General features: G+C 54.8%; 12 protein-coding genes across 12 annotated transcripts; 5 read left to right on the top strand and 7 right to left on the bottom strand.

Moving 5' to 3' along the window:
• Positions 1-208: 208 nt before the first annotated feature.
• On the bottom strand, positions 209-1,606 carry PUNSTDRAFT_131668 (uncharacterized protein; the record flags this gene model as incomplete). Its single annotated transcript, XM_007380968.1, has 6 exons — positions 209-268; positions 331-367; positions 428-549; positions 598-986; positions 1,044-1,401; positions 1,457-1,606. The coding sequence occupies 6 exons, from the start codon at positions 1,604-1,606 to the stop codon at positions 209-211; spliced, it is 1,116 nt and encodes a 371-aa protein (XP_007381030.1).
• A 1,346-nt stretch (positions 1,607-2,952) lies between these two features.
• Positions 2,953-5,650, top strand: PUNSTDRAFT_83122 (uncharacterized protein). Its single transcript, XM_007380967.1, has 7 exons — positions 2,953-3,189; positions 3,248-3,482; positions 3,537-3,576; positions 3,638-3,724; positions 3,782-4,081; positions 4,140-4,271; positions 4,359-5,650. The coding sequence occupies exons 1-7, from the start codon at positions 3,013-3,015 to the stop codon at positions 5,407-5,409; spliced, it is 2,022 nt and encodes a 673-aa protein (XP_007381029.1). The 5' UTR covers positions 2,953-3,012; the 3' UTR covers positions 5,410-5,650.
• A 1-nt stretch (position 5,651) lies between these two features.
• PUNSTDRAFT_141840 (FAD/NAD(P)-binding domain-containing protein) lies at positions 5,652-8,358 on the bottom strand. The gene is made up of 3 exons (XM_007380966.1): positions 7,747-8,358; positions 5,875-7,694; positions 5,652-5,824 (listed from the first exon to the last, which is right to left on the bottom strand). Exons 1-3 carry the CDS (start codon positions 8,169-8,171, stop codon positions 5,799-5,801), a joined length of 2,271 nt encoding a protein of 756 aa, XP_007381028.1. The 5' UTR covers positions 8,172-8,358; the 3' UTR covers positions 5,652-5,798.
• Positions 8,359-9,821: 1,463 nt separating this feature from the next.
• On the bottom strand, positions 9,822-12,449 carry PUNSTDRAFT_33358 (uncharacterized protein; the record flags this gene model as incomplete). Its single annotated transcript, XM_007380965.1, has 4 exons — positions 9,822-10,163; positions 10,205-11,872; positions 11,932-12,252; positions 12,312-12,449. Coding segments are annotated over 4 exons (2,469 nt in total), but the record flags the coding sequence as incomplete, so codon positions are not given.
• Positions 12,450-13,191: 742 nt separating this feature from the next.
• On the top strand, positions 13,192-15,667 carry PUNSTDRAFT_131664 (uncharacterized protein; the record flags this gene model as incomplete). Its single annotated transcript, XM_007380964.1, has 14 exons — positions 13,192-13,210; positions 13,270-13,368; positions 13,436-13,500; positions 13,549-13,623; positions 13,679-13,825; positions 13,910-13,984; positions 14,040-14,145; positions 14,197-14,326; positions 14,491-14,609; positions 14,715-14,827; positions 14,881-15,048; positions 15,103-15,258; positions 15,308-15,477; positions 15,529-15,667. The coding sequence occupies 14 exons, from the start codon at positions 13,192-13,194 to the stop codon at positions 15,665-15,667; spliced, it is 1,581 nt and encodes a 526-aa protein (XP_007381026.1).
• Positions 15,668-15,711: 44 nt separating this feature from the next.
• Positions 15,712-16,083, bottom strand: PUNSTDRAFT_131663 (uncharacterized protein; the record flags this gene model as incomplete). Its single annotated transcript, XM_007380963.1, has 1 exon — positions 15,712-16,083. The coding sequence occupies one exon, from the start codon at positions 16,081-16,083 to the stop codon at positions 15,712-15,714; it is 372 nt and encodes a 123-aa protein (XP_007381025.1).
• Positions 16,084-16,549: 466 nt separating this feature from the next.
• Positions 16,550-17,324, top strand: PUNSTDRAFT_131662 (uncharacterized protein; the record flags this gene model as incomplete). The annotated part of the gene is made up of 2 exons (XM_007380962.1): positions 16,550-17,243; positions 17,293-17,324. 2 exons carry the CDS (start codon positions 16,550-16,552, stop codon positions 17,322-17,324), a joined length of 726 nt encoding a protein of 241 aa, XP_007381024.1.
• A 1,637-nt stretch (positions 17,325-18,961) lies between these two features.
• On the bottom strand, positions 18,962-20,290 carry PUNSTDRAFT_131661 (uncharacterized protein; the record flags this gene model as incomplete). Its single annotated transcript, XM_007380961.1, has 5 exons — positions 18,962-19,582; positions 19,715-19,890; positions 19,953-20,029; positions 20,087-20,189; positions 20,245-20,290. The coding sequence occupies 5 exons, from the start codon at positions 20,288-20,290 to the stop codon at positions 18,962-18,964; spliced, it is 1,023 nt and encodes a 340-aa protein (XP_007381023.1).
• A 116-nt stretch (positions 20,291-20,406) lies between these two features.
• Positions 20,407-22,365, top strand: PUNSTDRAFT_131660 (uncharacterized protein; the record flags this gene model as incomplete). The annotated part of the gene is made up of 1 exon (XM_007380960.1): positions 20,407-22,365. The coding sequence occupies one exon, from the start codon at positions 20,407-20,409 to the stop codon at positions 22,363-22,365; it is 1,959 nt and encodes a 652-aa protein (XP_007381022.1).
• A 320-nt stretch (positions 22,366-22,685) lies between these two features.
• On the bottom strand, positions 22,686-24,516 carry PUNSTDRAFT_83118 (uncharacterized protein). Its single transcript, XM_007380959.1, has 4 exons — positions 24,384-24,516; positions 24,277-24,330; positions 24,152-24,214; positions 22,686-24,083 (listed from the first exon to the last, which is right to left on the bottom strand). The coding sequence occupies exons 1-4, from the start codon at positions 24,406-24,408 to the stop codon at positions 23,119-23,121; spliced, it is 1,107 nt and encodes a 368-aa protein (XP_007381021.1). The 5' UTR covers positions 24,409-24,516; the 3' UTR covers positions 22,686-23,118.
• Positions 24,517-24,811: 295 nt separating this feature from the next.
• PUNSTDRAFT_36074 (uncharacterized protein) lies at positions 24,812-25,716 on the top strand (the record flags this gene model as incomplete). Its single annotated transcript, XM_007380958.1, has 3 exons — positions 24,812-25,031; positions 25,498-25,600; positions 25,638-25,716. Coding segments are annotated over 3 exons (402 nt in total), but the record flags the coding sequence as incomplete, so codon positions are not given.
• A 547-nt stretch (positions 25,717-26,263) lies between these two features.
• Positions 26,264-26,725, bottom strand: PUNSTDRAFT_131657 (uncharacterized protein; the record flags this gene model as incomplete). The annotated part of the gene is made up of 2 exons (XM_007380957.1): positions 26,264-26,520; positions 26,575-26,725. 2 exons carry the CDS (start codon positions 26,723-26,725, stop codon positions 26,264-26,266), a joined length of 408 nt encoding a protein of 135 aa, XP_007381019.1.
• Positions 26,726-27,025: the final 300 nt, after the last annotated feature.

The following is a 27,025-nucleotide window of genomic DNA, read 5'->3' as shown; positions in this document are numbered from 1 at the left end:
ACGACGCACCACTTGTTCGCCTCCAAACCCCTTGAGCGTTCTTCGTCGGGTTACCGGGCCAGATACGGAAATAGCGCTCAAATGACCCGTACGAATGGAAACGCGCTTTGCCGGGATATCCGAAATGGCAATCGGTCGCCGGTGCGCTAACGTTCTATGATTAACGCATGGGATGCGGTAACAAACAGTCTTCACATACCGATACAGGTTATTGACCGCCACCCCGCCCTCCCATGGAAACCACCACTGGCAACGATTCGCGTTCGAGCTGCGAGTGTACAACTCCTCGGAGATAGCTACGACCCGCCGGCAGTAATCAGGATTGCGAACCTTGGTGACAGTGTCACGGACGACTGTAGCGATCAAGCTGTCGCATTGGGCAACCTCAGTATAAGAGAGCATGTAGGCACATAGAATGTGCACGAACCCGAGATCGAGCTTGGCTTCCTCAGGGATTTTATCGGAAAAGCTCGTGAGGGTGATGTTGCCTGCAGAGGTGCCGGGCGGGGGGGTGTAGTCGAATCCAGCTGCCGCCTTCACCCCACGGTACTGGTCGAAGGTCAATGCGAGCGAAGGAGAAGAGGCCTGCGAACGTACATTGACGACGTTCATGAGCCATCTGGCCGGAACCCTCTCTGTGCGGTTAAGAACAGTAATCAAGTAAGCCACTAGAGCGTCTTGCGTGCTGATCTTGACCCTGGCGTGCCTCTCTGCCATGGCGCGCATCTTCTGCAACTGATCCTTTGTGAACTGTAAATCGACTCGACAGGTGCTATCGAGCATCTGCGTGTACATAGCAAAGAAGTGCTCCGGTGCATAATCAATGGCCAGATGAGGGACCAGTGGGATTGTTTCGACCAACGCAGACTGTTCGAGAGTAGGCGGCTGCGCAGTATACTTTTCGAAAGTTGGCATGGTCCGAGGTTGGAGGCCGAGGTAATGGTGGTGCAAATTATCACAAAACTGGAAAAGCGCCAGGCCATCGCCTGACGGCGAGTGTCAGCATACCGATGACCGAATGGCAGGGGAAAATATCGTCGCACCAAGTACATGGCACCAGCTCGCGGCGAAGCTTGACTCGTTTGTGGCTTCCCAATAGGTGTATTTACATCTAAGCAGTGGTTCGTCGTTGTTGCTGGTGGGAGCAAAACTCCACGGGAGCTGGTCTAGGAAATCAGGGTGCCATTCTTGCATGAACTCCACTTCAGGTCTGGGGTCCACTGAGGTGCGATTGAAGGTGATAGGAACGGCGGAATTTGTTAGGGCAATGCGCCATTTCCCAGTTTTTGGGTCAGACCGAAGCCGGCCGGCAGCGTGAGGGTAGTCATGGAGAGTGGCGGCGAATGCCTTTTTGAGCATTTCGAAGTCCAGAGGTCCAGGGAAGAACCACCCTCCGTCAAGCTAACGCGGTGTCAGCATCGGTCGTTGAGACATAGAGGATGTATCTAGGGCTTACGCTGGCAAAGATCAGATCCGTTCCGGGAACGGGTAGTTGGTCGAGGTCGCCGAGCACGGTGGGTACAACGGGCTTCACCCAATGCACATCAGGTGAAACTTCGTGCGATCCTAGCAGGATGCCTTTGGGAGTCTGATGAAATTCCGACATGATGAGTATCGCGACGCTCAGGACGTTCAGTTTGGACGTACTTATGATAGTCTGTGCGTCGCCCGGGTGAGTTTCATGTTCATTGCCAACATCCATATCCACGAAGTCTGATTCCACTGCCTGGGCCTTCTGAATCGGCACTGTTGTCGGCGGAGGTTTGGGATCGTGACGTTTATGAGGCGCTGGACAGGGTGCCGTGTTCCACTTTTTCGTTGGGGTCCGACCACGAGTTACCCACGCCGTAGATGAGGGGGCATCCGATGGCGGAACAGCGTCCAACCGCCGGAGCTGTCGCGCTGGTCTGACAATCGCAGAGTCCACGCTGCATGGAGTCGGTCAGGCCTTCTTCCTTGCCGAAAAGAGGGAAGGGGAGGATTCGGTGGATAACAGTGGTAGAGGAGGAACAAAGGAGGAGCTGCCCGGAATCGGGCTGGACCATGCGGTGCCGATGGTATATGTGTGCTATCCGAATCCTCTGCGTGGGCGGTCGCGACTGCTCTGACGAGGGCAAGGTCTGTGACTGTATGAACGATGCAATCATCACTCGTCTCCTGGACTAACGTACCGCCTTCGCTGCAGATGCAATCAACGCACATGCTGAGCCCTGTATGTTGCTCGTCGTTCTGACCCAGTGGTCCTGCAATACGTTCGAACACATTTATTCTGCTTTCAAAGTCGCGTCGCAAGTTCTTGGAAGACCTTGTCAACGTCCGTACCCTCTCGATCAGCGTGGATCCCATCACGGAAGCTTTGCCTATACATAAACAAGGCATGAATCACTGCGGCGCGTTTAGTCGGCAGGAAGAACATACGAAAGGAAATGTGTTACATTCAAAGTAACTATTCGCGGGTGCAGTCGTATCAAACCCTGCGGACTGACATATGTATATGGATCCAAACTTGCGCTCCATCTCGTCGCGCTGAGCGTTGTCGACGACGCCGACCGGAATGGCGACGGACCGCCGCCAAGACAGAAGGGCTAGTGTGCCCGCATAATGACCGTCCGAGACGTGATTGATTATATCTCGAGGATCGGGATCAGGGCGAAGAATGGGCGAAGGCCTGCCACGTCGCCGCTCGCGGTTACACAAGTGCATACATATGCTCAGACCCGGCCTCGTCCAAATTGATGGAGTCTTATTCTGTTCCGCTTCGTTCTCATCCACCGGCCACGACGAGCCATACGAATAATTCCGCATGTTTCACCCTGATTTCTGCTGACGTCTTTCCCGAGACCCGAGTTCGACTCTGTGCGCGCTTCTAGCCCGGTCTCGCAAGACTCGCGCCCCTGGCCCCTAAAGAACTGCAGAACCGCGGAAGGAAACCTTGAAGGCCAAACTATACCAGCCATTGACCAGCCCTTGACCAGCCCACCACTACTAGCCCCGAGAGTTTCGGACCCGAAGATGAACCCGTTGACATTGCGGAGGCGACTGCGGCACCTTACCCGCACCGCCGCGCAGGACAGGCTTGTCACCGCCCTCCGCCTTTCCTGGCTAGTGCTTGTGTTCTGGTCGGAAATTGGCTCCTTATTTTGGCGACTCTCGTCGTGCTCATGGCCGGATTCCAGCCTCAACTCGTCCGTGAGTAGCACACTCCAGCTGCGTGGCTTGCATAGAGCTGATATCGGATGTCCGGCAGAAGAAGGGAGGGAAGAAATGGGAGAAAGGGGAGGACAAGACGGAGAAGGATATGAAGAAGGGCGGGGTTACTCATGTCTTGCTTGTTGCGGACCCGCAGCTGCGCCATCCAGTGATATACGGGAACTCGCTGTCGTGGCGGCAGACGTTCTGGGAATGGATGCGCACCGTCAGCCTGAGGCGGAGGTGGAAGGCGGCGTTGGGAATGAAGAAGCCGGATAGAGTTATCATCATGGGTGCGTCGAGTGTACATGTATCTAGAAACTCGACCGTGCTGACTGTGGATGTAGGTGACATGATGTTGGGGAGAGAGATCATGACGGACGAAGAGTGAGCACTGCCTACCCTTCATTGCCTTCGTGTTAGTGAATATCATTTCGACGTTTCTCAGATACGATCAGTATTTCCAAACGTTCCTCGTCACTTTCCCCTCGAAGTCCATCCCGGTACACTACATACCCGGAAACGACGATCTCGGGTAAGCCCGTTCTGTACAAGCCATAAAACGGATTAAACTCACGCAGATGTCTCACAGCCTCGGGCCCTCCCCCACGTTCTCGAAGCACGCCCGCCGGCTCTATACGTCCCACTTCGGCCCTCCGAACCAAGCCCTGTCCGTTGCGAACCACACGCTCGTTCTCCTCGACGCGCCAGGCTTAGTCGAGGAGGACTACCGGCGCGTCGCCGCTAAGAAGGGATTCGACGAATGGGTGTCATTCCCCGGCGGTGCGCTCGACCTCATCCAGACTGTCGCGGAGCGGGAAGAAGACGGAGATGTGACGAGGCCGGAGGAGCCCGTGATACTGTTCTCGCATATCCCATTGCATCGACCTGAGTGCGTATATGCGTTGGTTCTGGTACAGCGCGCAATGCTAATATACCTGACATGACAGGTCTGCCTCATGCGGTCCGCTGCGCGAACGCGGCCGGATTCGTAAAGGCGTTGGATATGGATATCAAAACACTCTCGGCAAGCAAACGACGCAGTGGATACTGAATGTCCTCAAGCCTGCCATGATCTTCAGGTTTGGGTCTCCTTCACTTACCCCACTCATGCCCCTTTTGCTCTTCATCCTTGTCGCGCGCAAAGGCTGACGGGAACCCGACTACAGTGCTGACGATCGCGACTACTGCGACTACACGCACGTCTCGCCTTCCGCCCCCTCCTCCCCCCGCGTACGCGAAGTCACCGTCAAGTCCTTTTCTTCCGTCCGGCACATCCGCCACCCGGGCATCCACCTCCTCTCGCTCTCCCCGCCGTCTACCTCCGCTCATCTCTCGCCCACCTTCGCCGATGCGCCCTGCTTCCTCCCCGACGACTTGCGCAATATCCGCGGGACCTACACCCCGCTCGCGCTTCTCACCTTCTTTGTGCTCCTCATTGCCCACATTTACCGCCTCAGCTCGAAGGGCAGGGGAAAGCCGAAGTTGCGCTTGGATTCGGCACTCTCGACGGGCAACGGGCAGGCGAGGAGCGGCGGCCCGGTGATGCTCAGCGCTCGCATGCCTGAGTCGGCAGTGTGGTCCCCCATCTCGCCCGCGCTCAACAGCGTCAGCATGAACGGAAGACCACCACGCAGTCCGCTCCCGAGACCAATCGGCGTCGGTGCCGGCGTACGGACGCCTAGCATAGGAGGGGAGGGATTGAGCACGCCAACGCTGCGCGCGGCATCCGTGCCCGGCACACCACTTGCAAGCTCGAGATTCAACGCATCGCGGGCGCCGTACGATGTCGAGGACGACGAGGAAGACCACGATCCGATGTCACCCGCCCAGTTTGCCTACCGGCGCGATCAGCACGAGATGAACGGATACGGCGCGCCGCACCACGTGCCGGACGACGACGACGAAGATGACGAGTACGTCGACGAGGAAAAGGACGCGGGCGCCGGCTCTTATTTCCTCCCCGCGCCCGGCTCGAGGGCGGCCCAGAACGCGAACCGGCGGTGGGCTTACACGTTCGAGTTCCGCGGCAGGCGGCGAAGGATCGCATTGCCCGGTTGGCTGGTTGCTTTCCTCGGCGATGATGCCGCGGATGGGTTGAGCGCGGGCTCAAGGCGTAGGAGAGCGATGCGTATACTCGGGGTGGTCATGAGGAGGACCGCTGGTGTGCTCTGGCCCGCAGGACTGCTATGGATTATCCTGTTGTGGTGGACTTCCTAGGGCGTTCGTATCCATGGATTTGTGGGATGTGATGTGTTGTTCTTCATGTGAGGCAACACAGTTCCCAACGCCGGCGACGCACTTACTTGGCCTAAGCACCTTCTTTACGCGAGGAGGGCAAGTATGCAGCTCTTGGACGAGCAGGCCATGCATATGTGGTGAAGGCCAATTTCTGAGCATTCTTTTTTTCGATACATGTAGTTATCATAACGACGTCGTATGGTCGCAAGATATAGCCGTTCATCGCACATGCGGTTACCACAATCGCTGAGATTTGTCTTACTCCTACCTTGATACCACCAGTCTCACACCCTGCGCGCTATCGTACAAGCAGTGATTGACCTCCATATCGTCAAAAGCTTCAGCCCCGAGGCGGACCATGCTTCGCATCATTCATGCCGGCCTTGAGCTAACCCTTCACAGCAAGGATTAGTCATGTGGAATCAAGAGGCGACCTCAACATACCGTAACCGTGGTACGGAGGAGGTGAACGCAGCCCCGGCATGCCTGTATAAGAGATGGGCACTGTCTCCGGTGTGTGGCCGATGCCTACGGGCAAGCCGTCCACGCCTCCGGACGCCCTTTCGCGACGCGGATGCGGGTACCTCAGACGAGCCGGCGACGGGGGCGGAGCGACGATATGCGCGACAGCTCCGGGCCAAACGGCCTGAACTGAAAAGTTGGGCTGCGATGCGTCCCGCTTGCTCGATATGTCGATTGCATTGTTGGGAGATGGCGCGGCACAGACGAACAGCGCCTCCCTCGTCTGACGCTTCCAGTCGAAATAATGCCCCGGCGGGATCATGACCTCGTCGGGATCCGTGGCCTGCGCTTCCGACGTGATCTCCGATAAGGTAACGCGCGCCCAGACACTCTCCCGCGTCAGGTTCTGGACGCGAATGGGCCGGACCGCGATGGGCACCTCACGGGGGGAAAGTAGGTTATCAGAAAGGCGGAGCGCCAGTGCGGCCAAGGTAAGCGAGGGACTCGCGCCAGGCGAGTGTGGGAAGACGGAAAGGTCACAGACATAGACATTGCTCCAGCCGTATTTCATTTTAAGGTTGGAGTCGACAATTCCACCATCGTTGGCGTTGTCAGGCATCGGTATCGTGCCCAGTTCGTGCGCGTAAGTTCCGGGCGGGAGCTGTTTGAGCTTTATTTTACTATCCAGATGTTCAAGTTCGATGATATCGAAGATAGGGTTGGAAGGATCATCGTTCGTCTGTGCGAGATATTGAAGATCGAGTGTGGTGGCTATCGCCTTCATCGACGCAAGCGCGAAACGGAACATCACGTCCTTCTTCTCCCGGAGATGAGGGACATCTGCAAAACCAACATTGATAACCGGATGTTGTCCAGTCTCCTCGAGTCTGACGGAATTTTTCTTTGCCAGCTCAGCTGGCAGTACGAAGACAATCACAAGCTGAGGGTATAGGGTGGCAGTATGACATCCGCGAGGAAGGAAGGACTCTGTGTCTATAGAAATGGTGACAAGTGCGGGCTCCTGCGCATGGCCGCCATGGTCACGAAACGTGATGTCCGTCTGTAGCATCATGCCGCCGAGCGCCGTTCTGTAAACGTCATTCATGTATTGAAACGGCAGTGTCACATAGAGCATGTCGTGTTCTGTAAGATGCCCAAACTCCTCGGTGAAATTGCCGCCGTAATGCCCTGTATCGCCTTTGGAGACGCTTCGCAGTAGGATGGCAGCGCTCTCGACGCTGCCAGCACATAGGATGATATTTTTGGCCTGAATCTTGAACTCCTTTGCCTCGTTGTCCTCCTTGTCTTTCTGCTTCACGATGACATGCGCGGTAGGTAAACTGCGTCTTTCCCGATCCGCGCTCTCGAGATCGAGAGGTTGCGGCTCCAGGCGGTGAACTTGTGCATTCAACAGGATGTGGGCGCCGCCAGGGGCTACGCCACCAAGGTTGACGGGAGTGTCCTTCTGTGGATGGTTGTCCATGGCCGTTGTTAGAAGGCGGTCCGCGGTGCTGAACGCGCCTTCCGCGAAGGTGAAGTTGTGATCGTCCCTGAAGCGAGAGGCAACTCTCCCCCACTGCCAGTGCGTGGTGGGAAGAGGCCATGCGGCGCTTCCCTGCTTCGGCGGGTCGTTATCCACGCCAAGGTTCAGCTTATCAATGAGGAGCTGATGAAGAGGTAAAGTGGAGGGGTAGGAAAGCCGCAATATCCCTTCCGCTTTTCGATAGTACGAGCCCCCGGGGTGGAACAGATCGTCACGAACCGCTTTGGGCCAGTGAGCGTCCAGTGTCTCGTGCGTTATTCTGTCAGCGGTTCCATCAGCCCCGACTCACAAGTAATGGCACGCGCACGCACCTCGGCATGGACAAGCCCCACACCGTGCTTCGGCCTCCTAGGGTGAAGATAGCCCCACCTTGCCATCCGGGAGGCATTTCTTTGTCTTCCGCAAACTCGCACTTGAATCGTTGGAAAAAGATGTCATTGGCCTGTTCCGCGGATTTGGGCGTGGGACGAGGGCCATTCAAGCTATGGGACTGAAAGATGATACCGCCCCGTTCGATCACAAGGATCCTTCGAGGCTTTCTCCTAGAGGTCCCCGCACTCGCGACAAGCTGAAGGTTCTTCTCGATGAGGTCGGACGCGAGCACGCCGCCCCCCATACCAGATCCAACAATGATGATGTCGAACGGTGTCGTCTCCGATTGCGCTGCGGCTTCATCAGGCTGCACCGCGTCGGAGTATGCCTCCTCAATGCTTGCACAGGGCCTTGGTCCGAACATGCTGTGTCCGAGTGCAGACTATGCGATAGGGATGGCGAGGGCTGATATGGGGAGCGACAAGCCAAAAATTATGTATGTCCGATGAATCAAAGTTCGAGACGCCACGCCAGGGCACGGTGATAGAGACCGTATTCTGCCACTCGACGGGCAGATCCGATGAGTCGTCCAAGGAAACGCAGGAGGCAAATGGTTCCGGGGTGTGAGACGTCTTCAGCTTCATGGGCTGGAATAGTGGTCGGCAAAGCGGCGGAACCTGATGGTGCATACAGCGAGTGAGTGGAAAAAAGGACGGAGGGAAGCTAGTGGCAGGCACCAAATGTAGTTGTGTACCGTTGAAGCTGGGGGGTCAAACTCTGTGCATCGTGGTGTGAACACATGATGTGCCATATCACCGACGCTCCTGAAGGTATAGAGTTCATGTTCGACGGAATGTTCGAAAGTCTATATCCATCGTGTGGCCTATACATATGCGGCGGACTTCGCAAAGGCGATGGAAGGGGCTCAGGTCCCAGGGTGGTATATATACCAGAAGTACACCGGGTAGCGGTTTGTAGGCTCCATGAGGTGAACGCGTGGCGAGCCTGGAGACACGAAGTTGGTGTTCGACGGGACCTTCCAAAACCAATGGCCATGATATCGTCTATACATATGCATAGACTCCGTCGCAATGTTCATCCGCCGATCTAAAATCGAATGTGAGTATGGGTCATCACCGATAAGAATGCAAATTCACGTATGTGTCGCGCCAACTGTACGTGGCTGCGCCATTGCATTCTGCCGAAGCTTCCGAGCCGTCGTCGAGATCGAAGACGCCGTCAACACCGGGTTCCGCGATGCCATTAGACTTGCCCGAGAGGATATAAAGCTCGGCAGAACATCTGGAAATTGCCTCAACCCAGGAGGCAGCCGCGTGCCTCACGTGACCTCCTTTGAGTCACTGGGAGACGCCCGAGGTAGTGCGTGTGCTTCCGGAGGTCGTAGGAGGTCGCGTGCGTCTCGCGACTAAGTCCTCAGATGTGGCAAATGCCACATCTGCTTGAATTTCTCTCGCTGCTGTTGCTCCATTCCCACACGTACCTTACCGCCGTCCGCTTTTTGAAGGCGACGCTCAGCATGAATGGCGCTGGCGTCCTCACATCCGCCCACGAAGAAGACCGGCCACATCATAGGCCATGACGTATGGGCTTGCGCTGGGCGCGCACCTCTGTACGTCACATTGGCAACTCTCCCTGACACACTCGCCCTCAAAGCCGCTTATATAGAGACTCGCAGCAGCTTGCCATCGACAACGCCGGCGCGGGGGCATGCCATCGACAACACAGGGGCGGGGGATCACCATGGCTAGCCATCAACAATACCGGTGCAGGGGCTCGCCATCGACTAGGCGGGCACAGCAGCAGCACAGCGGCTTGTCATCGACAACGCAAGCGCAGCGGCTCGGCGGACGTAGCACCTCATCATCGACAACACGGGCGCAGCAACTCGCCTTTGATCGTGTACATCAGAGGATCACAACCGACGTGCAAGCCTCAACACGGCTGTGGGAGTTTTTCATCATTGTGCGCCGGTTTTTCTCGTGTACATATATTCTGCTTGCTATGTAACAGTATTTGAAGGCTATCGAAGCTGCGCATCAGGCTGTCGTAAGAGAAAGAAAGTACGAATATTAATCCAAGGATTAAGGTAAACTCTTTTACATTGTGTTAGTACGGCTTCGCGCGTCCATGACGTGTCCGTTTTGGTTCCGAATTGAGGGATAAGGTGGCAAGAGCCTGCGATACGGTCGAGTGGAATGACTTCGCCCACAGGCTGTCCTCCGCGCATGGCCCGAGTTGCTGTGAACATTCCACTAGGCTCGTCCGGACCATTAAATGGCCGAAACCACTGGATATAAGCCAACCGGACTCTTGCGGATGACCGGATGAAGTACTGCGGTAAGTCAAAGATAGCATGTACTTGTGCGGCTTGCAATCCTGATGTATTGTTATGCAGCTTCACATATATAAATGGGCCAAATCTGACGTACCAGCAACGACATTCTCGGATGTGCTGCCATCTGCTATGGCCGGAACATGTATGAGAGCCGTATCGAAGTGCGATGGCGCTTGTTTCAGAATGTTGTTCTTGGGAGCTCCGGGAAAGGCGCGAATCTTGTCGAAGGACGGCGAGGAGGCGACTGGGGTTGGAGGAAGAAGAAGGACAAGCTGTTTGTAGAGGTCAAAGCGGTCGGAATCATTGGGTATTACATTCGCGCTATCAGCACGAGTTTTCAGGTATGTCTCAAGCGCAGAGAGGAATTGTACGGCATGGTGCTTCTCGACGAGGTGTGCAACACTGATGTTTCGCAGGGGCGGCTCTACAGCAATCTTGTACTTGCACGATGCATCAGAAATTGCGGTCACCAACTCCTCGCTCTCCTGATCGGCGCCATTTGGAGCGGAATTCCCTCGAGATGTGGCATCATCTGAAAACCGTTGCAGACGCCAATCCAGGTAGGCATCATATTGATCGACCGCTTCCTGTCGCATGAGCCACTTCGTCATTTGCTGCGTGTAATCTTTCTTATTTGTAGCCCTATACGCATCCTTTGCGTAGTCGATATGGAGCCGTTCAGACGCCTCGGTATTGTATCCATCCATGCAGCCGATACAACGTATCATAGGGATGTAGTGCGCAAGGGAGTGAAGCTTCGGAATGTTGAAATGCTGCCGGATTCCCTGACGGACAAAAACGTCCTTGTAGCGATGGAAGTCGTCAAAGGAGTGCTGCATGGCTGAGAGGGTCCGGTCGGTGTGCTTGTGGAATTGTGCATAGTAGATGAAATCAAGTGCCGAACGTGCGGCCCGAACTACGTCTTGCGAAACGGCTCCGGAGATGACCCCAACAAGCAGTTTCTCCATCTCCTTATGCTCCTTCCCCGTCCACTGCTTGACATGCGATATGCCATCCTTGAAATAACGAAGCCCCCAGAAATCGGACATGAGACGAAAACGTTCATCAAGCTCGAGTTCTCCAAGATAGCCAGCGGCGAGTGTGCACCATCTGACCAAGTGGTCTTTGAAGAGGCCTTTGTGAAGCTGATGAAGAATATCCGGGCTGATGCACATGAAGATATCGCAGTGCGGGAGGTCTTTCCAGAACGGTTCATAGATTGGCCGGAGGCCCTCGTCCTTGAATGCCGCTACTCTGGCTCCAGTACGCTTATGCTCTAGAATCTTCAATGTTCGCTTTGGATCGCGGGGCTGACCCGTTACTGGTTCTCCACGGCGCGTCGGCTCAATGCGGCACTTGGGGCAAAAGTTCTCCTGACACGCTGCCACGAGGCACTGCTCTGGATGATCGGCGATATATGCAGCTAGTATCGGGAAGACTCGACGGAGGAACCCATCCGCACATGTCATCAAAACCCCGTTACGACCTGCAGAGACGAGAGGCTCGAGGATGCGTGACATACAATGATGGAAGAGACGATATCCCCCGACAGATCTTGTCGAGTCCGAAAAGCATGCGAGGCTGGCAACGGGTATGTAACCGACAAGGACTGTTGCATGTGACGAAACCTTGCGTCGAGTGGCCTTTTCGATATTCCCAATGGTAAGGTAGACTGGCCAAGCGGACTTGTCTCCTCTGAAATTTGACAACTGTGTCTTGTCCGACGACAGGATAACTGGTGTGACGGTTGCACCTTCCGGAAGGCGATCCTATATAGTGTATGTGATTAGTTCACGGCTTTGGAGACTACTAGTGATGCCATTCATACCTGAATGTTCCACCACCAATCACCAGTCCACATCTCATCGTATAGGCGAACCTTCCCTTCCGCATCGGCATACACCTTCTCCGGCACATATGACATTAAGTCTTTGAAGGCAGGGTTGCCAATGAGATCCCGTACACAGTCGACAGGATTCCGGCGCCAAAGCTCGACCTCTTCGGTGAGTAGATCACCGTCGTCTCCATGAAGGTCACCTGCAATTGTGATAGTGTCGCATGTCCAGCCAGGTCCATCGGTGGGGAGTCCATCGATACGCTCAAAAAACGATTTCTTGCTTGTAAACGATGGAGCTATTTTGTCTTTTACCTAAGGTAAACTACTTCAGAGCCTTGTTCTGGACACGGAAGCTGATCATGGGAACGCACAATGGGCAGCTTGAGAAAGTTCTCAAGCTGATTCTGCCCGACATTTCGCAGCAACCACTTAGCCAGCTCCCACTCGCCCTTACTCTCAAATCCACCCCACATCCCATTCGTAGCCTCCAATTCTTGAATCTTTTCAAATGGTGTTGCACGTTTCTCTGTGCTTATTGGTACCCCAGCAGGCTTCGGATATAGCTCTGCATAGCGGTCCCACTCGGATGGCTCATCCCAGCGGCTTGCTGGAGTGGTACGGCTGTCTTCAGCAGAAGAGCGACTTGGATGGATTCCCGCATCTCCGAGTCCTGGAATATCGACATGATCAATTGATGGATCCGTTATGGGTTCAGGATTGTCGAATGTGGCCGCTTTGAAGGTAACACCTGCAGTCGCCGGTTCAGGCTGCCTGTTACGGTGATGATCGTATCGCCAGCTTTCGTGCTCGGTGTCTTGTTCGATGTCTAGTACATTGATGTTGAACTGCTGGATCTCTGCGCGGTGCTTGTCCCGACAACTTGAGGTAAGACGAATGTGCTGCTTGATGGAACCCGATGTTGGCTTATGAGCTCCGCAATGTTTACAGAATGGCATTGCATGCAGAATGAGATGAAGAGAATCATCTGGAGGGCTTAACATCACCAGAAATGTACTGCGAGCGTGCCGCTTCACGTGGTTTTGTTGAACGGTCCTGTTGAGGTGCGCCACAAGCTCTCCTTTACCTCCACCTCATTCGCGTCTAATGGCACGTACATCGTATCCTGCAGAGAATGGGAATACATCAGGACAAGCAACCCACCGCACACATCAAGCTTCCCACAAGCGCCCACGAGACGACGGAATCGATGAAGGGAATGTTGTAGAGGGCCCACGGCGAAGAGGCGCGTCCATGCGCCAGAAACAACTTGGTTGGATCACGCCCTGTCCCTCTATGATACTGAGAAACTAACCACACATATCATAACAGACACGGGTGCAGCAGAAAGACAGAAGCGGCAGCAAGAGAACATGGCAAAGCAGAGGCTGCGAGACCGCCAACGCAGAGAAGCAGCGAATGATTACCAAGGTATCAGTGTCATTCATATATCCAGTCATCACTGACCTGCATTCAACTTGTCTCAATGCTATCGTAGCAGATGATCTTGATCTGGAGTCGGAGCTCGAGTATATGGAAGAGGAGCCCAGTACGCAAACACAGGTAGGTCATATTCACTCTGGACAATATCTGAATGCTCAGTATTGACAGTTCTCCACGACTACGGTCCTTCAGCCAACCACGGCGCTTCGTCCTATTGAGAATCAAGCTCCTATCCAACCTGTGGTCCATGCAACATTTAACTTACGTGCTTATTTGTGCTGACTCAGACCTTTCACAGCGGAAGAGTCTTGTCCGCACATCAGGGCATATCCCGAAGCGTCCCGAGCCCAGAATGATTAGCGCAGACAGGTCAAAGACCAATGTGCCTCACCGGTTCCGTCCTGGCGTGCTCCCCAGCGCGCACTTGCACAATCCTAGCAGCCTTGTGTATGCAGAAGAAGAGCTGGATGAACAGATGCAGGCAAGTCATGAATAATTTGTACGGTACTTCGACACTGAGTGTGGGCAGTTCTCCGCGACTACTATCCATCGACCAACCACGGTGCTTCACTCCGCTGGGAATGAAACTTCTATCCAACCTGTGGTTCGTGTGGCATTCATTCCATGCGTACTAGGTGTACTGACATGGTCTAATGCAGCGGAAGAACCCTGTCCACATATCAGGCCTTATCCCGAAACATTCAGAGCCCATATCGATCAGTGCCGACAGCTCAGAGACCACCGTGCCGCACCTGTCCCGTCCTGGTGTGCTACCCAGCGCACACTCGCATAATCATCTAAATCCTGTGTATGCAGAGGACGAATCTGGTGGTAACCAAGAATGGCATGATAGAGCCTCCGATGATCAAGAAGACACAGGCATGCTGCACGACGAAGAAGATGAGTTCGATTGGAACGCCCTTCCCCGTAGTTCATCTCCGTCAAGGTATGTACAAGGCTACACAATCAACTTGAGCTGACAATACAATCCCACAAAGAATTCATGTTGCTGAAAGTCGTCGAATGAGCAATGTCGCCACGGATCGCAGATCTTGGTATGGGAGCCATCAGACTACACTCCGATGTACTGACATGTCATAACAATTATAGCTCATCGCCTGTGCCGGCTCGCACTGAACTGCCGCCTCCTCGTGTTACCGCCAAGTCGCATCGACAACGGCCATCCTCCGATGCGGTACGGGTGGTGAAGAAGATGCGATCGAGCGATGGTACGACCGGGTCACGCGGGCGTCCTGTTGCTCGAGACTATGATCACGCTGGAAAGGCTGCCCTTTCATATGCACAATCACTCTACGACACATTCATCTGCACAGATTGTCCGTATCCATCCGCAGATCAGCAAGTGCAGTGGGCCAAAAGAGCATGGAGCCACGCGTGTCGTCAGAAAGGGGTTGAAGGTGATCTGACGGAGGATTTAGTGAAGCTGGTACGTGTTTTCGTGTCGTTCTTCCCCAACTAGACTTACTACGAACGGAACAGATTACAAATCGAGGCTCACATATTCGTGGGTCCATCCGGGATGCCGCACGTCCTCATGTCAAAGGACAATATGGCCTACGACCACCCAGCAAGACCAATCCCACGATTACACGGCTCAACCGTGATCGCGTCGAACTTTTGAAGGATAACGCAAGGTTCTACTGCGAGGTACGATAATCCACCTCAACTATGCATCGCGGCTGAGGTCAGCATTTTGATCAGAATCCAGAAGCCGAAGAGGGAGAATTTGAACATCCAGTGATACAAGATGTGCTCAACTCTACGTTATTCAAGGATCGTCTTTCGCCCGGTGTCATTCATCAGCAATACTTCACTCCCGAGCTGCCGCTGACGACACTGGCACTGATTCTCACTGCTGTATGTGACCTTCTTCTGTGATGTATTCTTGGATTGACCTGCCATATAGATCGAATGTGTTCTTGACGAGTGGAAGACTGGTGAAGAGAAACGCTTGAACTTCTCGGAGAAAGAGTACAAGGATGTATTCGAAGAGCACTTGGCCGCGCTCGAGCAGTGGCAGAACCGTGTTCCATACGGTATGGCCACAATCAGACGTGGACTCACCGAGAACGCTCGGTACGCCACGTCAACGTTTACACCCGTTGCGTCCTATTAACATGCAGGAAGGCTCTATGCGAAGGCTCCAATAGAAGCCCAGCCGACCCATGTCCGGTCGCTTCGCCTTGATGAAAACCGGTTGGAGGCCGCTGAGCGCCGCTGGGAGGCACGCCGACAGATCGCAGAAGGAGGTCACGATGCGGCATGATGCCATATAGATAGATTGTTAGTATGTCTACACAATACAAAACGTTACCTATCGGCTATAGGTGTATCTGCGGTGCAGAGGTAGCATAACGTCAGCCTCTTGCACCTCCGGCCAACCTCTGGCAGCGTCTTGAGGCACGCGTGCACCTCCAGCGCATCTGCTGAGGTCATACGTTGCCTCCTGAGACCTCTAGTGATGGGGGATTCCTCCATGCCTCCCCAGCCTCCCGAGGACGTGGGAGGTATCCGGAGGAACTGTTGCGATTCCAGATGAATGCGGTGATACCGCTGCGTGCATAGAGGCCCAAGCCACTTGGAGCGCTCACGAGGGAACGGGTACGTGAAACCGTATTTCTGCCTCATCCGATCCTCCTGATCATAGAGTGCCGGCTGGATTCCGCTCGCGGCGAAGGACATGCGTTTTCATCAACAATACAACGAACGCATACGCCTGTCGAACCTTACTTCAAAAACGACCTCAATATGTCCTACTACGCGCTTACAGTACCACGGGGCATGAGTCTCACTCTCAAGCATGCTTCTGATAACATATCCTGCTTTGTGTCTTCGGGCATCTCCTTTCCCGTTTCTTCTCTGCCCAGCCGCTACTATCTCAGGTTAGGCCTCGTTGCGCTTCACATGAGGCTTGCGAACATGCCTCTGGAGCTCATATGCCTTCGTTTGCCATCACGATTGGCTCGTTTTCACTTCCTTTGGCCGGGTTCAACCTGTTCAACAAACTTGGCTGGGTGCGGCATCTCACTGTCCGTCATCGATGCGGTTTCCCAGATCTTGATCTGTCGAACGTCCATATAGACCCTGGTTTGTCGCTCGGACGTCCACATCAGCGCTTTTGCTGCTTCCGGCCCCGCACTCTACACTCATGGCCAGTAACGATACTCATTCCCCGGGCGTTATAGCCTGTGCCAGCATTGTGGAGGGATACTTCCACGCTCTGAAGCCCGATGAAGTCGCCGATCACTCACACAAGAATCCATTCGACATCGTTATCATCGGATCTGGCATGGGAGGCGGCGTGCTTGCCTCCGATCTCATCGAAAAAAACCTGCAGCTGGCCGCGAATACGGCGTCAGTCACGTCCCAGTCGACCGTTGAGGATGTCCAACGACTCGCCAAACACCTTTTCGAGTCGATCGCGCAATTTGCCGAGGGAGACCATACCGATCTCAAGTTGTTCATCTCCGCCGTTCGGGTGGGAGCTGCGGCCCTCTGCGATATTATCGTACGCTCATCTGTTCCTGACTATCAAATCGCACCAGAGGCCCGCAAGATGCGGGAACAGGCTGCCGACTTGTTTGAAAGGATTGCAAATGCCCTCGTCCAAACCCCGAACGATAAGTCCGCTATCGCAGCGCAGGCTGCTGACTTGATAGCGTCTCTCTCCGGATTCGCATCAGGTGTCGTCACTGGAGACCTAGAGACAGACATCCAACAAGAAGCAGCGGATGTTTTCAACTATGTCGTATCTTGGCCTGAGAGTCCTGAGGTTGGCTGGACGAAGAGAGATCTCCCGGGGGAAGCTGCCAAGCTCTTCGTAAAGTGTATCAAATACGTAGGTTTGGCTGTGTCATTCTACAGACTCGCATCGCTGACTTCGTCCAATAGCGTGGCCGGCCCAGAAGGATCCTGATCATTGACAGGGGCGGCCTGATCTTCCATTCGCATAGTCTGAATGGCCCTCAACCCACGCACAATCCTGCAGATCAGGCCAACGACACTTTTTTCCGTCGTTTCCGGTGTCAGTTTGCGGAAAATCCCGAGCGTGGAAACTGGAACGGAGGAGCTGTCTTCACCCTAGGAGGCCGAAGCACAGTATGGGGCTTGTTTATTCCCAGGTATGAGCAGACCCGATTACGGAGGCCGTTTCCCGCCAGGTCTGTGAGGTGGCGTGACGGGACGTGACGCGGCATTGTTGTCACACTGGGCCATCTTTGGCATCCTGTGGCCATCGCGGCTACTGTGCATCCACCCCTAATGCAACGCATGTTGCATTGGGGTTATATCTCCCTCAAATCAGCTTGAAATTGTCCGAAACTTTGGTAGTATATAGCCAGGATGCTATAGATATGTCATCCAGCGTCTCAAATATTTTGGTTGAGCCTCAACTCTGCCAGCGAGATGCCGGCGAGACGAAGTGAGCACCAGCCAAAGTTGCGAGATCATCACACGCGGTCACGATTTGCCGAGGTGCCGAACTAGGACAGGCTGCAGCGCAACGCAGGGCTCAAGCGGCTCAGGCCAATCAACGCAGGCGGAGTTTGAACTCATCCGTCACGCCAACATCGTCCTTTGTGTTGAACATCCTCCTACAGCGGCATTATTACAGCAATCGCAAATCGGGATGGCGTAGCAGATAGGATACAAGGTATTGAGTACTACCAAATATTTCCATGAATTTTGCGCTACCGATCCGGCGAAGCGAGGCCGTGGAGTACTCGCGACATGTTGCATCAACTCACTCGAGCAGTCCTAATGTTTTTCTGTAGCCCGAACCAAGCCTCGTTCCTACTTCATCTCTTACATACAGTATTTATAGATGTTTGAGAGTACATATATTTTTTTCCGAGACAAACAGCTGAGCAGGAAAGGAACGGGAGAGGGATTTGTGTCGATGTTGCATTAGGGGGCGATGTTGCATTAGGGGGCGATGTTGCATTAGGGGTGGATGCACAGTAATCCTTTCCCTCTAGATACTGGACCCCTGTGCTGCGCCAAATCTCTCCTTAATATTTCTCTTGTAAAACAATATCATAACAAGAGATGATACAGGAGAATATCGAGAAAGATACCATTGTGACCGCCCTTGTGCACTGCCACAATACCAGTGCACTCGTGCGCCTTTCCGACAACCTTCGTCTTGTGAATATAACCCAGCGACTGCGCCGCTCGCGTACCGCAGTCATATACATGACCCTGAAAATCGTCGCGTAAGGGATCATGAAGTCGTCGTCTTTGTCGATGACCAGCTGCCGGCGGCGGTGGAGCTGCTCTCGACCCTCAGCCACGTGCGTGCCTCCGCCTTTTGCGCATGTCATCCTCCCGCGAGCCGCCGCCGACGCTCACCCCGCGCCGGCCGAGCTCGTCCAGCTCGCGCTTCGCCCACGCCAGAAAAGTGACGGCCGAGCCCGCCTCCCCGCGCGCCGCCCGACGCCGAGCCCGCATCGACGCCGAGCCACTTGTGCGCCAGCACCGCGTGCAACGTGTGTTCGTCCGCCAAATACCTTCTCAGCTCGCTCGCGACTTCGCCCCCTCCGGCGCCGTCATCGTCCGCGTCTTACTTCCCGAGTCCAAAAGGATGTTTCGGCTTGTGCGACGCGCCGGGCGTCTTGGCAAGCTCGAGCGCGGAGGCGTAGGTCTCTGCGCACTCGAGGTGCAGCTTCGCCACGAGCACCGGCGATGGGTGCAATTTCGGGAGCGGCGGGCCCAGCGAGAACGTGCTTTCGACCGTCGCCTTCGTGAGCAGCTTGTGGATCGCGAGCGTCTGCGCGTCCATGAGCGCCATCCTGCGGGAATGTGCAAGCCTCTTTGCTGGTAACAATCCAGATGCAGGGAATAACGCGCACTTGGAGAGGCCGATGGTGACCTCCCTGTTCAGATCGGGAGGGCGGGAGATCCCTGGCTTGCCGGCGATCCCCTCCTCCCACTGCGGAAGCACGGCTTCAGACACGTACGCGAACACGCCGCTCGCACGGCATAGCAGTGTGACGGCGAAGTTGAGCTTGTCGTCCTTCACCCTTCGCTCCTGCTCGGAGAGGGCGCGTGAGCGATCATAGGCACCTAGGGCAGCGGCAGTGGCACGGGCAAGATTAGAGAGCGCAATGGTGTTGCGGGTAACTCTCTGTACAGAAGCACGAGCGGCAGCGTTGGCTAGCCGAGAAGTACCGTCGATGTTGGTCTGGAGTTTGCAACCGAAGCCGTGTCGTCAAGGTGGCACTAGCAAGCGGCTGCAGAGGCACAATTACCACCCATTCTCCACGGTTGACTAGGTGGTGTTGCCAAATGAATGCCCGCACAGAAATCAGTGCACGAAGGAGATCATCCAGTCGACCCTGGCGGAAGTGTAGGTTTTGTCCCTAAACGATGCAGCGAACAATCTCCCTGACCCCGTAAGGTAGGGCAGGAGATTGAGCGAATCCGCGAGCGCACGAGTTTCGGCAACTCGCTCGGGGATCAGCTCAGTGTAACCGCCGGGTCCGGACCCATCTGTGAAAGACACGTCCCAAACGTCAATGATCCACGAGTACTTGTGATAACAATATGGCTACCTATCAGACTCATCGTGCCGTTGGACTCGGGCCCATACACTGGGAACCGAGGGGAAGTAGCATAGGTATTGTTGAGCCTGGACCCGCGTCAGTACACATACTATGGTTTGTATACAGATGTGTAAAAACCTTACCGAATCAAGACAGCCTCGATTGATTGCCAGCCGTTGCCTGCGTCACCCTGATCAATAGGGGTACTGAATAGAGAGTGACCAACTCCGTTATTGGAGAATTGTACTGTTACGCGGTGCACACGTCAACCATGCGCAGTTTTTCCAGGGAAAGAATATACAAACCGCCGTATAGGCACGACCTGAAGAGGACGTGTTCTGGGTCATGTCAAGCGCTCGCCCGGGTGCACGCGCCTCATCACCGCACAAATATACAACGTGGCCTGTAGTAAATTCATTTCAATTGATGTTTACCTACCATAAATGCTTTCTGCTACGTGCGTATGTATTTTCGCCTGGCCACAGAGGGGTCTGCTAGCGGGTATACCGTTGCTGCGGTGGGTGGCCAGCAGCGTGACAGCGCGTGGCGCTCACTGGAGACCTGGCGGGAAACGGCCTCCGTACCCGATGCATTCTACGTGGAGCTGATAAAAGAACTTGTCCTCAGGATCACGAGCGACACCTTGTGCGGCCACTGGCCCCAAGAAATTTGCGACGATCTTCTACTTAACCCTGCGGCTTCGTACTACAGAAGGGCCGAAGGCGCATTGCGACTTTCGTACCCAGTCTCTCTCCCTCTTCATCAACTCCTCATCGATAAGCTGAACCTCTGTATTGACGACTCGCCGGAGCAGCGAAGCGCGGCATGGCCTCTCCCCACCCCGCACTGGCAGTGGGGTAGAGTGGCCTCTCGGTTCAGGGACGATCGCAACTTCACCTTCGCGGAGGGCGCGTATAGCACAGTGGACCGTCTTCTGACAACAGCCATGGATAACCATCCTGAGAAAGATACACCTGTTGACCTCGACGAGGTTCCCCCTGGCGGCGCCCACGTGATGGTCAACGCGCAAGTACACCGCCTCGAATCACAGCCTGGGAGCAACACGGCGGGTCGACCTCTCGCGCGTGTTGTGGTGAGGCATGACGGAAAGGACTTCAAGATCCATTGTCGACATGCTGTCTTATGCGCCGGCAGCGTCGAAAGCGCTGCCATCTTGTTACGAAGCGTGGACGGCGATACTAGTCAGTATGGGGGCAATTTCACAGAGGAATTCGGGCGTCTTACAGATCATCATATGCTCTATGTGACGCTGCCATTCGTGTATCGGAACATGATGTACAGAGACATGCTCGGTGGCATGAAGCTCCAGACGGATATCACGTTTCGTGATAAGGAGGGCAAACCCCAAGGGACCGCACTCGTTAACATCTCCGTGGACGCTGAATCCTTCCTACCTCGAGGATGTCTTTCTGCCACCCGATTCCCGCAACTCGTCATCGTCTACATGCTCCCCACTTGTCTGAATCCAAACAACTCCGTCAAACTCGATTCGTCTAGACAACACCCCGTCATTGACGTTGACTTCGCCAAGGTTCCCTATCTGGAAGAGAAGAAGGAGGTCATGCGCAGTTTCGCCCTCGCGTCCATGAAGGCGATCGCCACCACGCTCAATCTTCAATATCTGGAACAGACAAACGTCGGCTCTTCTCCACATGTGTTCAATCTTATCTCGCTTGAAGATCTGGACAGCAAGGTCAAACTTGGCACAATTCCTCTCGGAACCGTCGCCCACGAGTTGGGCACTATTCCAATGCCTGACCACGACAACAAGGGCGGGATCGTTGACCACGACTTGAAGATGAAGTACGGGTGGAGCAACGTCTCCGTCTGCGACCTCTCCGTTTTCCCGCACTCGCCTGGCGCGAATCCCTCCCTCACCCTAGCCGCACTGGCGCTCCGCCATTCCGACTATCTCATCCCCCCACGCCAGGTGCTCCGCACATCCCGGCCCATCCGTGTTTACAACATGACGCCCATCGATGTCTACGCTCGCGTGACCCTCTCAGAGAACTCATCAGACGCGCAGGCCATGGGGCCTCTGGAGTCTGTGATTGCGCCGGGAAATTACTGCGAGTGGAAGCGGCAGACGAGGGAAGCACTGTTCGTGTACGCTGTGCCACGGCCTACCCCCTTGCTTTCCGTGTGGAGTGAACGGCCCCCGTCTCAGCCCGATTTCTCGGTCCAGGCCGTTTGGCCCGGGACTGTCGCACTCATTGTCGCGCCACCCCCAGCGCCAGTGGTGCCTCTCCCTCACCCGTCTCCGTGGGGAGAAGGACACCCCGAAGGCTTGGACGGCCTCCCTGTTGGCTTCGGCGATAAATCGACGGGGCCCATCTCGTATATCAGTACGCAAGCCTCGCGATCATCTTCTATCCACTATCCTGTTCATGGTGCGTTCTGATTACCTTCCGAAATTCGTAAGTCTCACTAATGTCGCGAAGGGCAAGCGCAAGGTCAATACCAATGATGCGCCGTATGGATCGCGCTTAGGCTGGTATTGAAAGTTTGGACGTTAGCACTCATTGTACGATGCCTGCAGACTCCCTGGATGCCGATATGTGGGGCAAGTTATGTGATCAGTATGTCAGACATGCAGCCATCATTGCCCACCAGAACCGTTGCGAAGAATGCTCGTCCCGAGAGTGTATTCGATCACGCCCCTCGAGAGTTGAGGTACTTGCTGGGATGCTGTATAAGTATGCTCCCGGATGATCGCCACCCTAAGTGAATATATAAGATGGAGCGTAATCTCGCCGGAGTCGCTCGCCGACCCCAAGCGATGTGATAATATAAAATCAAGCACTGCCCAGAACGTCTCCACGACTCATCGATCACCAGTTAATGCAGCCAAATGCATACGGACAGCCCGCGACGCTGTTGGCGCGAGAGCGGCGAACGCTACCCAAGTATCACCGACTCCTGATTACATAGTCGAGTGCTCGCTTCATCGCAACCGTCTTCACAGCGTCGTGTACTTTTGTACCACCCGGCCCCAGCGCTTTCTGGGCACCGGCATTCATCTGCTATGACACACCGCGAGCCTGCGATCATACAACCAGCGACAGACACTATGGCCGCGATCTAGCGTTCTCGTGGGTAATCGCGACCTATAGACCAAAAGCTGTTTCAACGGCTCATATACTCAAACGGTTCATCAGCACTGGCGCGTTGGGAGAGCGTTGGGAGAACTGAGAGCACGAGCGAAACGACGTTCACCACAGACAAGGATATGTTGAGGGTTGGTCACGTCCAACTCGTAAGGGGTGGTCGTGTCGACGGAGGCGACGTGTTTGTTGGCGAGGGCGAGGATTCTATCACTGGGGTCGCCGTTGCTGGCCTTCATCTCCCGGATCAGGAGCGTGAGAGTGCCCTGCGCATCATCGGACTGCCTGGCGATGGGGATGCCGAGGCCAGTGTTAAAGGGGTGGTTGAGGCCGAATATGGGACTGGTGTTGTCCTCGACGCTCATCAGAGGCGGGCCGACCAGCCTTTCGACCGACCCTTCGTACCACTCGACGGTGACATCGTCGATCTGGGATTCAGCGAGGATGTTAAGGATATCGGGCGTGGCATCGCGAACAGCCTCGGCGTTGGTGGTGTTGGGACGAACCGCGATCCATACCACGACTGGGCCCAAAGTTTCCTCCTTGCCATCCTCGACGGTCGAGAAGCGCACTGTCTTCAGCGCAGAGTACTTAAGGCCATGGGCCTTCATCGACGCTAGGATCTGAGGAGCGACAGTACCCCACACAGCGTTAAGCGGCGTATTGAAGACACCATGGGCAGTTTTCTGGGGGATTTTGAAGGAGCGGGCGCCAAGCGCGGGGAGGGGGAAGGGGTTGGACTCGAAATCGGAACGCCACATGAGTTTGGGAGGGTTGTCGGAAATGCCATGATACCAGTAGGTCATCTCGAACTTGGAGATGAGTGCGGGGGAGACGACGGTGAGGGCTTCTGAGTCGTTACTGAGCCGGGAGTAGAGGGTATCGGCCTCGCTGATGGTGGGAGAGGTGGGAAAGGTGGGAGAGGCGGGAAACGTAGGAGAGGCCACAGTGTCTTGTGGGGGAGCCTGGGCTGGGTATCTGCGATTGATACAGTCGATCATGAAGCAGGTCGAGGCTGGAAAGGCAAAAGGATGTGAGTACGTGGGAACTGAAACGCGCAAGAAAGAAGATGAAGAGACTTACAGCCAAGGTTCGTGGGATCAGCCCTCACTTTGTCAACCATGACTCTGACACCCGGAGCAACGTCTACAAGGTGGACGGACAGTCATAAGTGGTAGATGAATGTGTGTAATGACGAAGCAGCTCACTTGGGCCCAAGAACGCGAGGGTTGTGGCCTCTTCCTCGGTCAGGTCGACGATCTCTGCGGGAAATACTCAGCACTGGTAACGAAGAGGAACGACGGGCTTCACTTACTCTTGTTACGATAAGCAGGATCCATTGCGGCAAAAAAACAGTTCACGAGAGGTGGTAGTAAGAAAGCGTAAGTGAGTAACTTGTCGATGGGGGACGAGTTGGGGAGAGATGGGAAAACGTGAAGAGGGGATTCTTTTTAGGGCCTGTTCGGTAGCAGGTCCAAACAGCGCTGAACGGCGTTCAGCGCTGAAAAGCTGATAATCGCGCATGACGGCGATGTGACCTCCGGTGACCGTCACAATCAGTCACATGCCGCGTTGCGTGTTTGTACGCGCCGTTCGTCGTCGCTCGACTCCTACGGACCTGCGTGCTCGCAACAACCTACCACTTCACTGTCATTACGCGGAAACACCTCTATGGCTCGTCGCAAGCAGTCTCCAGGTCCCGAAACGCCTGCTCAGTCCCAGGAGTCTTCGGGCAGAGTCCACTTTACCGATACAGATGTGCAGATGCTGCTCAAATGGGTCTCGGACAACCGGGAAAAGGCGGGCGACAACATGCTTTTTCAAGAGAAGCATTACGACGAGCTGGCTACAAGCCTTAACACGACTTGCACCAAGGGGAAACAGAAGTCAGCGAGGTCGTGCAAGAACAAATGGCAGGCCGTGTGTTTTGTGTGCTTGTGCCGTTTGTTGCTCGTTCTGACTTGTCTTTCCAGCTCAGGGACACGTACAACACCATCAATGACACCTTGAATGACAAGTTATCGGGGTTCACCTTCGATTGTAAAACACTTCTTCGCAACCAGCGTTCTACGTGGCCTTGTTCTTGGCTGTCCTAGTACTGGCGAGCTCCGTAGCGCCTCTTCGGCACCTGTTAACTGAATGCGCCTGCGCGGCGCGGTTGGTATAACGCCTCTTCGGCGTTGACTGAGGGATGAGGGCGCCTATCGGTGCCGATAACGTTAACGCGTCCAGCCCATAGCTCAGAGCACCTTCTGTGTCCTTATGACCAGGAAATGCGAGAGCGAGCTAAGTGGGCGACGACGACGATGATAGACTAAGACTAAAGACTAACTTACACGTGTCGAACTATTCTACTAAATCAAGCCCATAAAAGGCAAGTCCCTCCTTCCAGTGTCGAAGTCGGGGAAGTACCAGCGACGCACCAAAAGTACGTCACATCGATCCTCACACCGGCGCCCATGTTACTGCGGAATCAGATGCACCATGGCGGGCCTATTGCAAGGTATGCCATACAGAAAATATCTCGATGGCGTCTGAATGCCCGTAAACAGAAATAGCCAAAGATTAGTCCTTTCCGAAATAAGGGCTGGGAGTGGTGGGAGGATATGATTGCGCTTATGCCCACTCGTGTCCGCGGAGCAAATGTCTTCCGCCCAGGGGCTACGGCATCTGCTGATGTCCCTTCTTCGTTGGAGGATGAGGCCGATGATGAGGAAGAACCAGTCGCGGAGCCAGAGGTCGAAAATACACCAAACCGGGCAAAAACACCATCTGAAAAAATCTAGATCACTATATGGCACTACATAGTCCCATATAGCCTCCATAGGTCCATAGCGATGTCCTTTGCTACCCATGCTAAATATCCACCAGCCAATGCTATCATAGTGCTATAGGTGCTATAGAGGGTACTGTCATGGCTATAGTAGCTATGTAGGGCATACCTCAGTGCTATATAGCTCACACATCAGTACTACTGCAACTATATATCCTATGTAAACTCTACAGCAATCATATGCTCAATAGATGTTGTAGTCATCAGAGTATAATTACTTTTATTAATTTATTATATATCACTGGTAATCATTCAAATTCTAGTAAAGAATTATTATTTTTCATGATATTTTAAATAAGTTACAAAAGCGTATCAAGTAGTGAAAGTATTGATTATGTAAGCACTACAGACATTCGCAAGGCCTACTGGTCGGTCGGGATGGCCGAGGCACCCTTGACGTTGCGCAGGGCGTGGATAGACGCTCCGACGCTGAGCTCTCCAATTCCGCTGACGGGGAGCGACGGTGCTGCGCTGTCCTCGTTCGACGCGCCCTCGGCGGCATTCTTGACCGGAACCTTGGCAAAGCCGATGCGGATCGCGCCGACGTCGCTACCAAGGATGTCACGCCCGTTGAGCGCTTTTCGGGCACGCACAGCGTCGTCCAAACGCTCAAAGTTAACTAGCGATGAACGGAGAATTAGTCACTAAACACTGGGAGTAGGCCAACACGTACTGAAGCCGCAGTTCTTGTGAGTGAGAACACGCGCAGACTCGATAGGACCATAAGGACTGAAGACACTCAGGATCGCCGCCGGAGTGGTCGTCGACGGGATGGATCCAATCCACAGAGTCCGGGTCGGGGTTGACTGCAGCTGAGCGTCCATGCCACTCACGCCCGACGGCGTGCCGGGGGACTTCGTCAACGCGCCCGGAGTCGTCAGGGTCGGGCTACTGACGTTGTTGCCCTTGCCGGAGCAAGCGGCGCACTGTCGGCCTTCCCGAACCTGATGCGTACCGAGCAAGGAGCCGCATTTGGCGGCTCTCGCTCGGCGTCGGACGAAGGGGGGGCCAGAGGTTGGGAGGCGACGCCGAGCGCGACCGCGTTGGCGGCTTGCGCTCGGCGTCGGGCGAAGGGGGGCAAGAGGAGGGAGGCTGGCGGGGAGGCAGGAGGCTGGCGGGGAGGC

This window comes from Punctularia strigosozonata (genome assembly GCF_000264995.1).
Source record: "Punctularia strigosozonata HHB-11173 SS5 unplaced genomic scaffold PUNSTscaffold_3, whole genome shotgun sequence".
NCBI lineage: Eukaryota > Fungi > Basidiomycota > Agaricomycetes > Corticiales > Punctulariaceae > Punctularia > Punctularia strigosozonata.
Note: the sequence above shows the minus strand (reverse complement) of the source record. Positions and strands in the feature narration are given on the sequence as shown.